The 17,700-nt window shown below is 35.9% G+C and overlaps 1 protein-coding gene across 2 annotated transcripts; it reads left to right on the top strand.

The window, feature by feature from the left end:
• Nucleotides 1–13,620: 13,620 nt before the first annotated feature.
• On the top strand, nt 13,621–17,410 carry LOC149183774 (disease resistance protein Roq1-like). 2 transcript variants are annotated; one of them, XM_089417239.1, is made up of 4 exons: nt 13,621–14,473; nt 14,630–15,728; nt 15,813–16,169; nt 16,299–17,410. In XM_089417239.1, exons 1-4 carry the CDS (start codon nt 13,875–13,877, stop codon nt 17,319–17,321), a joined length of 3,078 nt encoding a protein of 1,025 aa, XP_089273365.1. In that variant the 5' UTR covers nt 13,621–13,874; the 3' UTR covers nt 17,322–17,410. The 2 variants fall into 2 exon arrangements, with proteins under 2 accessions (XP_089273365.1, XP_089273366.1); XM_089417240.1 differs by having other exon boundaries at nt 13,626–14,473; nt 15,822–16,169.
• Nucleotides 17,411–17,700: the final 290 nt, after the last annotated feature.

Raw genomic sequence — 17,700 nt, 5'->3', positions numbered from 1 at the left:
CATCGTAGATAAATGGTTAAATCTATTGGAAGGATATTTTTTCAGTTCATGACTTTTCCAATCAGCAAAAGATTTCTTTTGCACTTCTTGAAGCCGCCCCACGCGTCAAGGATTGGTGGGAAGCCTATTTTGAACAAAAGGATGAGAGTGAAGCCTCACTGTTTTCAGCAGCACCCACTTGGAATTCTTTCCGAGACGCCGTCAAGGAACAATATTACCCAATCGGGAGCTATGAAGACAAATACATAAAGTGGACCACACTATGGCACGCAAGGGACCAAGATGAGCTAAAGTTCACAATTACTTTCCATACCCTTCATAAGAAGTTGGATATCAAGGATATTGAGCAGCATTTGGTGCTCCAGTACCACGGCTATCTAGACAAGTACATCTAGTACGAGATGAAGTTCTTGGACATTTCCATGCTCGACATGGCGTATTAGTACGCTGTCAAGATTGAGTAGAAGTTTAAATAGAAGAAGTAGGACTTTGGATTTGCGAATCCAAAGCAAGGAAAAGGTGCCCCCAAACCACAGAACAAAGGACCAAGCCAAGGCGGCGCTACCCAAGACAACCCACCAAAGTCGCAAGAAAAGAAAAACACCCCGAAGATGAAGAAGGACACGGGAAAATTGTGTGAGTTCCATAAGAGCTCCACTCAAAATACAAGTGAGTGTCAGGCCAAGCAGTCACTGGTGGCTGAGCTGAAGGCTTCCAAATTAGACACAGGTTCTGACTCTGAATCAGAACCTGATAAGGTAACTGACAAAGGGAAGCAAATCATTGATGCGGATCCCAATTCCACCGTGGCCACCACTAAGATCCAGAAGATTGAGCCTGAACATCCAGAGGAGGCATTCCACTCATAGATGTGGGTGAAGGGTTCTCCACTGCAGTTCATTGTCGACAACGGGAGCCAAAATAACCTCATTTCAGTAGAGGTCATGAAGCAGCTGGGCCTAAAGTATAACACATCCATAGTCGTACACCATCAGGTGGCTTCACCAAGGATGAGATATTCGTGTCAGCCAGCAGGTTCACCTTCCCTACAACATCAAGCCCTTCATGGATGAGGTATTGTGTGACATTTCTCCTCTTGAAGATTGTGATGTATTGTTAGGATAACCATACTTGTGGAAGCGACATGTTTTATATGAGTCTAAACACAGCTAAGTGATTATTACTATGGCTAATAAGTTGTACAAGATACCTTAGGTAGCCCCATCTACTGCCATCTCTTTGATCACTGTAAAGCAATGCAGTAAGATCATTTCCCAGACCATAAAATTTGTTTTCCTAATGATTCACCCCTAGGGCAAGAAGAAGGTTGTGGCCACGGCTTCCAGGCAAGGCTCCTCTGTGCAACAATAACAAATAGAAAAGGTCGTGGAGGAGTACAGGGATATTTTCGCCTCACCCACAGGGGTACCTCTGCACTGTCAAGTCAAGCACTCCATCGATCTGACCCCGAGCGTGCAACTGCCCAATTTTCTGATCTATCGACGCTCTATTCTGGAGAATGATGAGATCAAGAGGCAAATTCAAGAACTACTACAGAACAACTCATACCAACAGAGCTTAACGCGAACTACATGGAACATGCCACAATTGATCAGATCATGGACACATAGATCAAGAACACTCACCAACATAGGATACAACTATATCAAGTTGTCAAAGCAGACCAACTCCTTCACCAATTCAAGTGGTTCACTAGGGACCAGGTTCAACATAAATTTCCTCACCTCATGGAGGCTCTACATGCAATGAGGACCATTGCTTCCTAAGGGGGGAGGAATGATCTAGGTGGATATTGGTGGCCACCCAACTATTCCACCTAGACCCCCCAATCAGTTTCATCTGTTTCCTTGTTCATTTTAGGATTTACTATTTTTAACATTTTTTCCTGTCCTAAACTTCCGGAGAAGTTTTGACCCCCTAAACAGTGTTTTTTTGGGGTCCGCGACATGCCCATATTTGTAAGTATGGGCATGCAAGAAAACCTGTAGTAGTTAGAGAGACCTTTCCAACAAGGTATTGTATGTGCCAAACAAAGATAATGTGACCAAGTTATGACCCTAAGAAGTTGGCTTCCCAGCTAACCCCAACGGGGCCCACAAACTCTTGGCATTACATCTCTTGGGGTTAGGGTTTTGGTTGTTTAGGGTTTTCTCATGTTTTCCAATAATAAATAGGCCCTTGAGCCTTATTGTAACACATTTCAGAGGCATGTATTCGCCACATCTCTTCTCATAGATAAGCTACCATCACCCGAGCTATCTTATTTCCATTCTGTTTGTAAACATAGTTCAGTATTTTTCTATTGATGAAATGAAGTGATTTTCTGATGCATCTCTGTGTTTATGATTATATTTGTAAGTTGTTGCATTCTTTTTTAAGTTCATATCATCTAGAAAGTACTCACTCCTCCTATGGTGCTGGCATTGATGATGATAATGTCTCCTGGAAGAGGAACTAGAATAAAACCCATACATACCAGTCCTCCTATCAGTTTTATCGAAGAATCTTCCACTCTTCAATGTATCCCTATTCAGCCTGTGTCCTGTATGAGACTTGCTACCATCTTCCCCATTAGTCTTCTTCTCCTGTCCATGACAGATCCTCGGTTGTTCCTATCTTTAAAAATCTGAAAGAATCTGTAGAATCACTGCATTAACCTTAGCCCGCTTTTCCCAATCTTTGGAAAGCATTTCATGTGCCTCACGAAACTTGTTATTATCTACCTTGCAGTTTCTGATCTTTACCCTCAAACTCCTCAATGTGTCTGCTAGATTAGGAGAATACTCTTCTCCTTGCTACTCAACTAACATTTCCCATTCCATGGAATTCACATCAGTCCTGAAAGGGGAGTCATGCAAATTGTACTCTACCATCTTGCTCTTCATCTCTGGCCTTCTCTTTCTTGCAAACATATCATGTTAGATGAACCAAATGGAAATCATAATCAAAATCATACCTCAATGAAATTTAGGGGAGTCTATAACATCTGCACACATCAGTCTAGGATTAACACGATATATATATATATATATATATATATATATATATATACAATGACATCATATCAACACCATGCATGATAACACAAAACTGCAATAATAACCACATGCATGATAACCATAACCATCATATTGCATGCATAACATCAGTCTGTTGCCTCGTCGCCCACCCCACAGCCCAACCCGCCCAGGGGTGGCAGGGCCAATTCCAGGAATTGGCCTTGCCACTTTTGGGCGGGTTTTTTCGTTTTATTTTTTATTTTACTTTATTTTTTAATTGTTTTTTTTTTAATTTTTAATTTTATTTTTTTAATTGTGTTATATATAGATATATATTTTATATAATTCTTTAATTATATAGTTTTTATTTTATTTTCTTTTTTAACTTAAAAAAAAATCTTTTTCGTTTCGTTAATTTTTATTTATTAAATTATGACTATTTTTGAAAATATTTCCTATATATATATATAGTTTTTTTTGTTTTAAATTTTTTACTTTTACAATTTAATTTTGTTTTTTGAGAAGAATTTTCAGCGTAAATCACATTCGAATGCATTTGTCGACACTGATGTCATCTAGCCTCATGGCCAAGAAGAATTGGATCTTTTCTTCAAGCATATCAACAATCAATCCCCCGCCATTAAGTTCATGATGGAACAGGAAGTCGATGGATGCCTTCCTTTCCTCAATGTTCTTATTTCAAAGAATAATGATGGTTCCTTCTCCCACCAAGTGTTTCGGAAGAAAACACACACTGAGCAGTATCTTCATGCCAGTTCCCATCATTTCCCAGCTCAAAAGTTGGGCGTTCTCAACACGCTTGCCACTTGTGCGCTGAGAATATCTGATGAAAAGAGCCTCGATAAAGAGAAGGCCCACCTCCTTAATGTCTTTGTTAAGAACGGTTACAGTAGGCACCTTGGTCAGAAAGATTTCCTTAAAGCCAGCAAGAATTCATTGGTCAAGAAAAACCCTAAAGATCGAGTCTCAGGGGTTCATCTCCCTTTCATCCAAGGGACTATTGATAAGATTGCAAGGATTCTTAGGAAGCATAATGTTCCCTCTACCTTTAGACCCTTGAACACAATCTGTAGCTCCCTCTGGTCGGTAAAAGACCCGGTCGACCCCGAGGACATGAAAGGTGTCTATGTTATTCCCTGTTCCTGTGGGACCCCTTACATTGGTGAGACTGGTCGTTCTATTAATCAGAGGATTAATGAGCACTTAGCCGACTTAAAACATGGGAGGACTTGGTCTTTCGCCGTAGCAGAGCATGATGAAAAGACGAAGCATCATGTATGTATTGAGAAGACTCGTGTTATTGCTAGGGTTGCTCAGTTTCATCACCGGAAATTTAGGGAAGCCTTTGAGATTGAAAAAAGGCCAAACAATCTCAATATAGATGACGGCTGGAAAATTAGCAGTTGTTGGATCCTTTCCCTCTCTTCCTAGCTGTTTCCCCCTATCCCCACTCCTTTTGTTGTTCTTCCCCCTCGTTTTCTGGATTGTTAGTATTTCCTTTTTTATCGTCCCTTTGATTTTTATTTTTGTTCGTCTGTTCTCTTTCCCTCCCTCTCGATTAATATTGAAAACTTTATTGTTTGCTTAAGAAATAAAAATCCTTTGATGAAGGATTTTTATGATGAACTAACCTGCTTTAAAACAAACATCTTTCTCCCCATTGTTTTAGTTATTTTTTTATCCTTGGTCCCTTATTCAACTACCTTAATAAGTTATCCTTTAAGGAATTATTCTTATTATATTTTATATAAGGCTCAAGTTTATATTTATTTTAATAGCTTTATTAATAAGATCGATTAATAGATTTAACAACAATTAGTGGTTATGGTAATAAATATAACAATATTAACTTAGAATTAGATTTTTTATTTTTATTAATTCCTTTGATTAAATATAAATTAAAAACTAACTTACAATTAATTAACTAAATATTTAATTATATAATTTTAATATAATATTAAATATTTAATTATATAACTCTTATGTAAATTTAACGTAAACCCTTTTGATTCAGATTAATTGAATATGTTACCTTATTTATATGGGTATTAAACTAACTTGCCATTAACTATTTAATTATATGTAAATTTAATATTAACCTCTTTTAATTTAATAATAGTAAAACTAACTTACTATTAGTTTACTAATTATTTAATTATGTAACTTTAATTATATAACTTATTTATATATTTAATATTAATACTTTTGGTTCATACTTTACTTAGTTTATATTTAGTATTAAACTAACTTTCAATTAACTAACTAAATATTTATTTATATTACTTAAATATAGGTCATTCATGTAACTAATTAATTCCTATTGATTAATTTTTATTTAAATATAGTTATGTTCTCTTGTCCCTGTCCCTTAATCCAGTCTGATTAGCCGTTTCCCAGTCAAATATAACCGTTAGCCAGTCTAGCTGACTAGTTCAATATAGCCGTTGCCTGGTCAAATATAGCCGTTGGGTGTTCTACTCTGTCTATTTAACATGCAGCCTAGATCTGATTCTTCAACTTGTCCTGACGATGAACCACACTCGTTGGTTCAAAACGCATCGACAAATGCATTCGAATGTGATTTACGCTGAAAATTCTTCTCAAAAAACTTGATATGGATCACAGAAGCTTAAATTCAACAATTTAATTTTGATTTTTTTAAATATATATATATATATATATATATTTTTGAATTTTTTGTCGTGTTTTAAATTTTATTTTATTTTATTACCTTTTATTATTTAAAAAAAAATGTGTTTTTTCATTGTGTTTTTTTTTTTGTTTTTTTTTTTCAATATTTGATTTTTTATTTTTGGTTTTGTTTTCAATATATATATATATAAATATTTGTATTTTTCATTTTTATTTCTTTATATATTTATTTATTATTTTTATTATTATTATTATTATTTTTATTTTTTTGCATGGTTCGTGTCGATGCTTGTCTAGCAACCTGATTTGATAATGTGCGACTTGATAGTTGATTTTAAAATTTTCGTTATAATGAATCGAGTCTGCCCCCACAATGTGTCAATTTCATGTTTGGTCTTTAAGTTTTCATTACATTGAGTTGAATTCACCTACATCGCGTGTCAATTTGATGGTTGACTTTTAAATTATCGTCGCAATGTATCAAGTTGTCTTAGGATAAGATTTTAAAGTCACTATATATTTAACATTTAAAAAATAAATTAGTCTTGGTATAATAACTCAGGTGTTCATTTTTAAAGTTTTTTCAGTCATAAATTTTTTCCATAATGTCATGCTTGAAATATTTTGAAAACTTAAGATTTTTTTGTAGTCATAATCCTTGGATTTAATTGCATGGTTTAAAATTTATCAAGATTTTAATGTTTTTCTAAGTCATAATATTTTATCTTTAATGCTATGGTATAAAACAATTATAATTTCAAGTTTTTTTAGAGTCAAGATATTTTATCTTTAACAATATGGATGGAAATTGTTGGAATTATCACGATTTGAGACATGATATTTTATCTTTAACATCATGTCCGAGAATTGCTGGAATTTTGCAGTTTTTCAAAGTCCTCATATTTTATCTTTAATTCCATTGCTAAAAAGTGTCAAAATTGCAACCTTTTTTTTTTTTTTTTTGTTCCAGCATCAACACTTATTTTTTGGAGGGTGTTGTTTCATCCATTTTGAAAAAAAAATGGTTTTTACTTCCTTTTAAAAAAGATGTTGAAAATTTACCCTAAAAAAAACCATCATTTTGGCATACACAATTTTCGTTTGTGGGTTGTTTTTCATGTTTTTTTGGGGTTTTTGGGCTAGAGTACCTGTTTTGAGGTAATAGTTCCCGTTTGATCAGTAACTATGTTTCTAGCGGAGGATTCATGTAGGAATTCATATATACATGAGCACACATGGATTTTGACAGCCGACGCGCATGTTGTGGCTCCGTCTCCGCCTAGTTTCCACCGCATATACATATACAATATACACTATGATGCAATGTATGCATGGGTATTTAAATGATCAAATTTGAATTTGAAAATCCACGTATCATTGAAATTTTAAAATTTGAAATTTGTACTAGGCCGACGTTTTTTATTCGTCTGTCTATGAAAATGGGAAGACTTTAACTTACATAATTCCTACAAGAGTCTTTCCACTTTAGGTTCTCAGATATACTCTCGAAGTCTTCCTAGACACATAATGACTCAAAGATCAGAGAGTGGGGAGCTTAGATGACTCAATCTACTCAAACTCGAATGTTCCAAATGAGAGACTTCCTCCTTATTTATAGAATTTCAAGAGCATCTCATTAGGATCCTTTCTGACGATACATGCAAGAATTGTCCTAAAACTGGATTTCACATTTGTAAGATTTATCATGGTTTCTTTGGAATGCGGGTTAAATCACCCCAAAAGTTGGAGAAGTGCTCCGATTTTCATAGATTCGTCTAGAAAGCTCACTGAAGTAAATCCATTCAAATATTTCATGGAGGAAAAACAAAAAATAAATCAATTTCATGATTTTGTTGCGGAGGACATACCCCTCTCACTAGTCAAAATTCATGTTAGTACTCGAGAATCTAGTACTATAACGTGGAGTATCCCACATCTTTGAGAATAGTTCTTGTACTATAATGGGCCGATCTTGCATATTTTGTACTAATATTTCATTTTTACGAGCCATTGATGATGATATTGAAGGAAAGCACCCATCGTATGGTGTTCATCCATGACTTTGAATATATGCAGATATTCTATTTTGTAAATTGGTACTCCATGTGCTTCATGTTCATCTTCAGTAATGTATGGGTCCGACTATGCTCTCATTGATTCCAATTTTTTTCCACCAGTCCAATAACCAATCAGGGTGAAGGCCTTGCAATGATGTGTTTATCTATCCAAATTTGAGGAGTGAGGTATAAGTTTTTCCCAGATTATCTTATTACAAAAAATACAACCACAAATTTGTATACTACCTATAGTCATAGTCAGTATTGGAAAAATTTAGGACTTGATTCCTTCCTAGACACAAATCATGGGTTCCTAGAAGATTTAGACTAAAGTATTGATGTACAAGTCCTTGTCTCTTATTTATATGTTGCCAAACCAAATTTATTACATGAAATTTATAAATCAAATCATACTCTGCTTGAATCACTTTTCTTAGTGATCTCACATAAACCATGTCGGGCACAATTGTAATTAATGTAGGTCTTGCACGAATGTTTGGTACTAATTGAATCAATGCAATACTCAGTTGTAAATTCATATGTAACACTTGGGTTCTACGAAGCTGCAATGTAGGTCTCCAATTTTCTTTATATCTTTTCCAACACATGTTGTCATGAATTTCACGGGCTTGTTCTTGGCCTTCTTTCCACTTAGTGACAATGACCATGCATTATGTTGATCCATCACACTCACTGCATTCTTACTCGCTTGGCTTCTTCACAAACCCGCTTGAATTTTGATCACATTCACTTGAAGTTTGATAATGCTTGTGCCCGTTGATGACTTTTTTTTTTTTTTTTGCAAGTTTTGTCTGCTAAGAAAATCAGGGATGTTATTATTGTTTCCATTGATATGCTCGTTGTCAAAGTCAAAATTTGAGAGTGCTTGCCACATTGCAAATTTAGCCTCACTTGTCATCTTAATTTCTTTATGTAACACTTTTCTCATAGCAGCAACGTCAGTCCTTAACAATAATTTATTGTTTATTAGGAAGATCGCAAATTTATTAATAACATTTAATGTTGCTCTAATTCTTTGTCTATGGCAACATAATTTTTCTCTACTTTGAACCATGTTCATGATGCAAATTATATGATTTCTTCTTTTGTCTTCTTCCTTCTTTCATGGCTTGCTTCAAGACTACACCCCATCCTATATCACTTGCATTTGTTTATACTATCTTTGGAAAATCATCATTTGCAACATGAAGAATAGGGAGGGTTTTTACTTTCAACTTGATTCTTCTTACTGCCTTGGTGTGTACTTTTGTCCAAGGAGGATGGTTTTTTCTCAATCTCTCATTTAGGACCTTCCTATCTTTTTCACAATCCTTATAAAAATGATTGACATAATTGGGAATTCTAAGAAATCTTTGAAGTTGTGTTTTGTAGGTTATTTTATCTAGAAAATTGTTTTGCAAATTCAACAACATGGGCTTGTAGTGTAATATGTCCATTTGAAATAGTATTCCCTAAAAACTTGATGCTTGTTTTGAACAACTCCATCTTCTTCTTTGATATGACTAATCCTGCATCTTTGATGACTTGCATAATTTTTTTCAAATGTTTAAAGTGATGTTCAATGGAATCAGAAAATACTAAAGCATCATCAATATATACAATAAGCCAATCAAAAATATTACTTAAGAACATTATCCACGACTCTTTGGAATTTTGCAGGTGCATTTTTTAGTCCAAATGGCATCACATTCCATTCATAATGGAATGCAAGAATGTTAAATTCACTCTGAACTTATCCTCCTCTTTCACTGCACCTTGCCAAAATCCCGATTTTAAATCCAACTAAATATTTTTCCTCCTGTAGTTATGTTAACCACGCTGGATTTATGTGGGATAAGTGTCATATGCTATGGCTTGATTTAGGGGTTTATAGTTTATAAATAGCCTTGGAACACCTCTAATATGCTCATAATGCTTATTTACATAGAAACCATAACAATTCCAAGGGTTATGTGATTCTCTTATCAATCCTCTTTTAAGTGATCCCTTAATTTCTTCTTTAGATAGAGCTTTATATTTTGAATTCATAGGGATTGCTCTACTTTTGCCAGGTTTTCCTTTATAAGAGGATGTATAAGGAATTTCAACAAAATCTAATTAATCCTCTTTTAAGTGATCCCTTAATTTCTTCTTTAGACAGAGCTTTATATTTTGAATTCATAGGGATTGCTCTACTTTTGCAAGGTTTTCCTTTATAAGAGGATGTATAAGGAATTTCAACAAAATATAATTTTATTTATTTATTTATTATTATTTTTTTCGAGAAGTTTATGGGATTTTTTTAACATACCTCTTTTAAATTGCTTCGTGAAGTCTTGCAATCTCAACTTGTATGTTCTTGTTCTCCAACTTTTCTTCAATTCTTTTATTTCTTTTCTTGTAGCATCTTTATTTGATTCTTCAATTTCTTGTCTTGCCCATAGATCAGTTCTATATGCATATTGCTCTTGATTTTCTTCTTCTATTCTAGAGACTTTTGCTTTTAGCTCTGCAACTTCTCTCTTCAAAGCATTTATCTCTTTTCCTTGAGTCATTTATTGTTAAGGAATGTGTCCTTTCATTCTTGTTACATGCTTTATCAACGACTTCTATTATTTCTTTCAAAAGATTCATTAATGAAAGTAGGATTTTTACCTGAGGCTCTAGTGGCTTTTGTAGTCTTGTGTGCTTTCACCATCGTTTTGAGGAATGAATCTAGAAGTGCGATCTTCATCTCACCTTCTAGGATAGCTTTGATCTAGGCCAACATTTTTTCACCTCCATCTGAACTTCCTTGTGTCATGAAAACCTTCAACTTTTGTACTGATAGATAGTCTTCATCTTTTGATTCTCCTAATTCATCATTGCTCTTGTTGTTTCTATTGAGATGCATTTACATTCCTATGGGTTTTCACAAGAACAATTGTTTGTAATAAATAAAGCCTCTTGCTCTAATTCTTAGTTATCTTCTGATTCATATTCAAATTCAGAAGTATCTGTGGTAGATGAGCAACACCCTTCATTCATGACATGGACTTCTTCCTTCTTTATGCTAAAAAGGTGACGAGGGCAATGGTTTGTATCATGTTTGTTTGATCCACATATGTTGCAGTGAACAACTATGATATGGGATTTTCCAGCCACTTCCTTGGTTTGTCTTGCCCTTTCTTTTGATGCTTCCCCCCTTCGTTTCTTAGAGGCTTCTCCTTGCGGGCATCTGTCAGTAGTATGACCTTTTTGTTTAGATAGCCAACATATAAAGTTTTGTCTGACCCGTGCCTTAAATGTTTTCAATTTTATATCTTCAAGAGTATAATAATGTGTTTTATGAACATTCATATACTTCTTTCTTCTCTGGGGCAGCCTTCTGTTAAATTCTGCTCTAGATTTTCCTTTTATGATCATTTTCAAAATACTTTTGGCTCTTTTTTCTCTTCTTATTGTTTCATCTAGTAACAATCCATATTTTTCACCGATAGACTTGTTGTCTAGGAGCCTATAAAACTTTTGTATTGACTTATTCACCTTCATGTTTGTGCACAAGCCAACTAGAGCATTTGTAATGATGCAATAAATTTCGCCCAAGTAAATAGTTCATAAATAGAGTAAAAAATATTTCGGACTTTCAAATATTCAACAAATGTACTAGGAAGGACTACAAGATATACATGTTTCCATAACAAATTTTTATTGTCTCGCTTAGTAAATCCTCTACACCCATTCTCTATGGAAGTCTTCATAATGCAACATCTTCTTACATTCCATGTTCATTAGAATGAGTGCATGCTTATCTAACATTTTTTTGCTCAACCCACATAAATGTTTTAAAATCATGGTGGTTAATATAGCAATCATATTGTTTTGTGTAGTACTATCTTCATTATGTACAATGTCACCACCTTCATCTCGACTATTTATTTTTCCATTTTCTCAATAAGCGAAGATAAAGATTTGATTTCCCCACCATTTTCCCAAAATACCAGTGAAACATTAGATTAAGAACTTGTAGACTTCTACTTCACGCTTCCCTTTTATGCACATGATTTCATAGGATAGAAACATCCTATTAATCACTAAACCATCTATACTCCACTAAAAATATCAACTGCTAAAAATATAAAATTTACTTAATTTATAACTTTATATTTTAATTAAATATTATTTAACACCAATATATATATATAACTCAGCTAATCTATGAGTATATTTTGGTTGAATTTTTATCTAATACCATATGGAATTTAAATAAAATTTGAATTTAACATTTTGTAAAGCATACTCATTAGCAAACACTATCCATGAGTTAAGTATCATTGAATCCTGTGGAATTTAAATAAAATTTGAATTTAACATTTTGTAAAGCATATTCATTAGCAAACACTATCCATGAGTTAAGTATCATTGAATCCTGTAGCAAGCTGGTTGTTTACCATTCAATTAAACCACTCTAAATTATTGGAGAAGTCCGATTAACATTTTTGAAATAAATCTAGTAGAACTGCGGATATGTGGTAGTTGTGTACTGTGTACTCCGGGTGAATAAGCCAGGCGTTGTTTAGCGAGGCAATAATAATTTTTTTGTTTGAATTTGGTGGAAAGATTTTCTATCAATATTTATTTTTTTCAATTTTTTTAGAGTGATATTAGATTTATTACTATCAAGAACCCTCAAACATCTAAAATTATAATTGTAATTTGAATTTTTAAAAAAAATTATGAAAATTTTCAAAATCATATTGGAATTTCTATTGTTTTACAGGCTAAATTGTGACACTACCAAATTTTCTTAAAATCATACTATAATTTCTATTGTTTTCTTCACTAAATTATCACCTATTTAGACTAAGCAAATAAGTCAATCTCAACTTATGCACATGCAGGGAAGAATAGTACATTGATAGAAATTGTGTGAGAATGATGATCAAGATGTATCTGATTATTTATTTATTTATGCTTCATATTTGTTCAGAAAAACATCCACATCCACATACACATCCACCATTCTAGATATAATCTATAAAACCACTAACTTCTCTAATAAGTTAGGTTGATGGTGGCGTGAGCGATAAGTTATTCCGTCATTATTTGTTCTTTGTGCTCATTGTTTTTACAGATGAAGACCATTGGAACCCATAAAGCAGGCCCCATCTGAGAATCATAAATTAAGATTAAGATAAGCCTTACCGTTCGGATCATTCACTTTTTCTAAGAATCCAAAGGAGAAGGGAAAGAACGTCGAGAGTGCCGTGAAAGAGATAAATTGTTACGCACAATTACTTGTTTATTTAAGCTTCCTGTATCTGCAAACAAATACAATTGGAATACTTTGAGAGTGCCGTGAAAGAGATAAATTATTACGGATAATTAGTTGTTTATTTACACAATTGGAATACTTTGAAAGGGATGGTACCTTTACGTTGAGAGTGCCGTGAAAGAGATAAGTTGTTACGCATAATTACTTGTTTATTTAAGCTTCCTGTATCTGCAAACAAAGAGACACAATTGGAATACTTTGAAAGGGATGGTACCTTTACGGGAATGACACTCCTCCCCACCCCTCTTATCATTCAAGACGGCTGCAATTAAACAATGCCAGTAAAAACACACGTTGCTTTAATTGTGGACAGTCATGCCATGGTTGGCATCTGGGAGTCTAATCAGGCAGCCTGTCCTTGATGGGGGTTTTCCAAAGGAGTCCCATCATACATGGTAGTGGCCTTTGCCTGTTGGGTATCTTTGCTTTTCATGTAGACAATCATCCTTGTGGGTTCTGTCCAATGGACGCACATAGTGGTGGACATTAAAGGCAAGCCATTACTGTTGGATACCTTTGCTTTCATCATGGTTGGCATCAGCGGTAGTAAAGGTTGAACGACTTTTCTGATGAGTGCATGTGGACAAGGGACAATGGACAAGTGTAAACGTGATTATTTTGCCCTTGTTCTTTCCTTTAGATATGAGGTAACAGTCCCGGGATGTTTAGATGAGTGTAGCTTCCACGTTTAGATGAGTGTAGCTTCCGCGCCTCTGAAACTAATCTTTCATCTTCTATCTCGCATCTAACATTCAGTGCTCCCCATCTCCAATTTCTATATTTATCTCCATTTTTTCAAAACAGTTGGCAATGGCAGACCCAATGTCTGCATCCTCCTTTCCCCAAACCAACTCTGAAATCGAAATGGAAAGTCAACGTTCTTCTCCTGCAACTACGATTCAATCTTCCTTCGCCTCCACCTCGTCGTCCAGTGCTACTGATTCCATGGTTTATGACGTGTTCATAAACCATCGAGGTCCGGACACGAAGGCCACCTTCGCAAACCCTTTGTACCGTCGTCTTCTTTCACATGGATTCAGACCCTTTTTAGACGAGCAGGAGCTGGAAGCGGGATTTGATTTCCCTCCTCAAATAGTGAGTGCTATTCGAGCTGCCTCGGTCCATGTGGCCATCTTTTCGCCGAGATACACGGAATCGACATGGTGTTTGAACGAGCTCCTCCTCATGCGGGAATCGGGGTGTCCCATTATACCTGTATTCTACAAGGTCAATCCTGCTGAGCTGAGGTATGGTAAGGCGCTGCACGCACTCGAGATGAAGACGATCTCCGACCCTGAAACTGGTATGATTCGGCCACGATATGACTCTGCCACCATTCAAAATTGGAGAAATGCTCTCTCTATTGGTGCAGATATAAGTGGGTTTGATCTGGAGGGCAAGTTTCATGGGTAAGACCTCCAACTTCTCTCTATGAATACAATATATAACATGTAAACATGTATCATGCTTTGCCTCCGGTTTCAGTTATTTATATACATGTATGATGCTTTGCCTTGGCTATGGTTTCAGTTATTTATATTTATGGGTTTTTAATGAATAACTAGGGACGAGATTGGCATGTTAGATGAGGTCGTGGAATCTGTGCTGAAAAGGGTTAAAAAGACAAAGTGGCATGTGGCCAAATATCCCACTGGTTTAGGTGAGAAAGTCAAGGATTTTGAAAGAGAGGTATTGAAGCAGCCTCAACACAGCGGAAAAGTCCAGGTCCTTGGGATAGTTGCGATGGGTGGAATGGGGAAGACAACGTTGGCTGTAGAATTTTTCAATAGGAAGAATTCAGATTACAATAAATCCTATTGTTTGTTAGATGTAAGAGAAAATGCTAGAAAAAGCTCATTACATTCGTTGCAGAGTAAAGTTTTGAAAGGATTAACTCAACAGGATGTGAATATAGAGAACACTCATCAAGGTACAGGGATTCTTAAAAGGTACCTCCGAGATTGTCATGTTCTATTAATTTTAGATGACGTAGATCATGAGGATCAGCTAGATGCATTTTTACCAGTTAAAGATCTCTTGCGTTTTGATAGCTTAGTTTTAATTACATCTCGGGACAGAGAGGTCCTCAGAAAGTCCGGAGTGGAAGAGTCTTCCATTTATAAGTTAAAAGGTCTTTCTACAAAGCACTCGCGAGAGCTATTTTGCTCTTACGCCTTCTGTAAACCCTATCCCCTCCAAGGATTTGAAGCTCTGGTAAATGAGTTTATAGAGGCGTGCCAGGGATTGCCGTTGTCTTTAAAAGTGTTCGGGGCACTCCTTTTAGGAAGAAATGACAACAAATCTTTTTGGCGGGATACACTTTCCCTAGTACATCAACAACTTCCAGATGATATACAGAAGCGATTAAAAATCAGTTATGATGCACTCAATAAAAATGAACAGGAAATGTTTTTAGATATTGCCTGCTTTTTCATAGGAGAGAAGCCGGATATCACCACGAGGATATGGGACGATCCGTCCTGGAAAGGCTCACTGGGGTTTCAAAATCTAGAGAGCAAATGTTTGGTTGATGTGGACAGTGCTAATTGTATACATATGCATGATCAGCTCCGCGATTTGGGACGGGACATTGCGCGGGGTCAATTGCCCCACCGTTTTTCAGATCCAGCAGAAAACATTCATGATTTTCTGCAACAACCATCTGTAAGTGTTTATTATTTATTGTTTTTAATTTTTTTTCTGTAAAAAGTATGTATAAAGTATCAAAAATTTTGATCGATTCTGGAGAATGGACAGGGAGTAACGGAAGTGCGGGGAATCAGGATCTTTCTTAATAATGATACAGACTTATCGCGCCAAAGGAGTGGAGGCCTGTTCCGGAACCGCGTGATGGAGCTTCACAATAGATTGCAAAACACACGTTATCGTTTTCTTGGTATTGGTATCACCCATTTGCAACTTATTCAGACTCAAGGGCATCTCTTGGAGCGCATTTTGAGGAGGGCGCACTCCCCAAATCTCCTATGGCTTTCTTGGTATGGCTGCCCATACTCTTACCTGCCTTCCTGGATTCCAGTCAAGAATTTAAGGGTTTTGAAGGTGTATGCGACAGTATTCAAAGCATTGTGGCAAGGTAGATCGCAGGTAATCTGGAGTTTGTTTGTTTCTGGTTGTTAATATTGCACCACAAGACTCGGAAGGATTTATAAGTGATGCGTAGATGACAATCATCCACTTCAATATTTTTAACAGCAGTTTGAACGCATGTTGCAGGCACCTATTCACTTGATGGAGTTGGAGATTTTTGGTGAGCTCTCGAAGATTCCAAAATCCATAGGGCAGCTGACCCACCTCGAACGGATTTTCTTCAGCAATGTTTCTTTCCAAAAATTGCCACAAGAATTTTGCCAGATGAGGTGTCTGAAGGTTTTGGTGTTTCAAAGTTGTCCAAACCTGGTAGCGCTACCTGATTCTTTTGGTAACTTGACGAACCTTCAACACGTGCAGCTCTCTCGCTGCTCTGCATTGGAGAGGCTGTCAGATTCTTTTGGTAACTTGGCGAACCTCCATCACGTGGAGCTCTCTCGCTGCTTAGCGTTGGAGAGGCTGTCAGAGTCCTTCGGTAACTTGATGAACCTCCGACGCATGAAGCTTCTGGGGTGCCCGAAGATGGAAAGGCTGCCTGAGGTCCTGGGCAACTTGACGAAGCTCGAACACATCGAGCTGTCTGGGTGCAGAAGTTTGCAGAGGTTGCCGGAGTCCTTCGGTAACTTGAGGAACCTCTCAGGCATGGTGCTGTTGGAGTTCTTCAAGTTGGAGAGGCTGCCAGAGTCCCTGGGTAACTTGGCAAACCTCCAGAACCTGCAGCTAGACTGCCAGAGTTTGGACAGACTGCCAGAGTCTGTAGGCGACTTGACGAACCTTCAACTTCTGTATCTGTCTCACTGCAATAGTTTGGAGATTCTACCAGACTCCTTGGGTAGGTTGACGAACCTCCAACGAATGGAGTTGTCGAGCTGCACGACTTTGGAGAGAATACCGAGTATTAAGACATTGGTATCGTTGAAATACTTGAAAGCATCAGATTGTTCCAAGTTGAAGAGCATACCGGATTTGGCCCACCTAACAAGTCTTGAATTTCTATCCGTGGATGGGTGTCTTGAACTAGAAGAGTTGGATGGTGTTGAACAGTGTATGTCATTGCGGTGTCTTTCTGCGTCAGGTTGCGCAAACCTGAAGTGGAGTAAAGGTGTTGTAAACAAACTCCGTCAACGAAAGGTTAAAGCGTATTTCTAATAAAATATAGATATGCATGGTCATATTATAAATGTGAACAAAATTCCTAGGGAAATTGAAAGTCATCTTAATATAAATATTTTGAGTAATGTTTTCTTTTATATATAATATAATATAATGATTTTTTTTTTATTATATTGAAATTTTTTTTTCTCAGAACCATGAATATCTATATCTATATATATATGCGTTTTTTTCTAGGAAGACATTGACATCCTTGGAAGAGTTGCCGGCATCAAAGTATCAGCAGTTGAACATAAAGGATGGAGTTGTAAAGAAGCTACCTAATAATTAATTTATTTTTGTTTATTTATAATTAGTTTTAGTTTGATTAAATATTTTATTTAAAGGTTTATTTTATGTAGAACCATACATAAAA

Source organism: Pinus tabuliformis, chromosome 3_2 (genome assembly GCF_031772625.1).
Source record: "Pinus tabuliformis cultivar Carrire ecotype Pingquan chromosome 3_2, CPIR1, whole genome shotgun sequence".
Taxonomy (NCBI): Eukaryota; Viridiplantae; Streptophyta; class Pinopsida; order Pinales; family Pinaceae; genus Pinus; species Pinus tabuliformis.
The sequence above is the reverse complement of the archived record's forward strand: the minus strand, read 5'-3'. Positions and strand labels throughout refer to the sequence as shown.

Coding starts and splice junctions, on each gene's coding strand:
- LOC149183774 (XM_089417239.1), top strand. CDS start 13,875: ATGGCAGACCCAATGTCTGCATCCTCCTTTCCCCAAACCAACTCTGAA. Junction 15,729..15,812: donor ATTTTCTGCAACAACCATCT/GTAAGTGTTTAT, acceptor TCGATTCTGGAG/AATGGACAGGGAGTAACGGA. Junction 16,170..16,298: donor TGTGGCAAGGTAGATCGCAG/GTAATCTGGAGT, acceptor CGCATGTTGCAG/GCACCTATTCACTTGATGGA.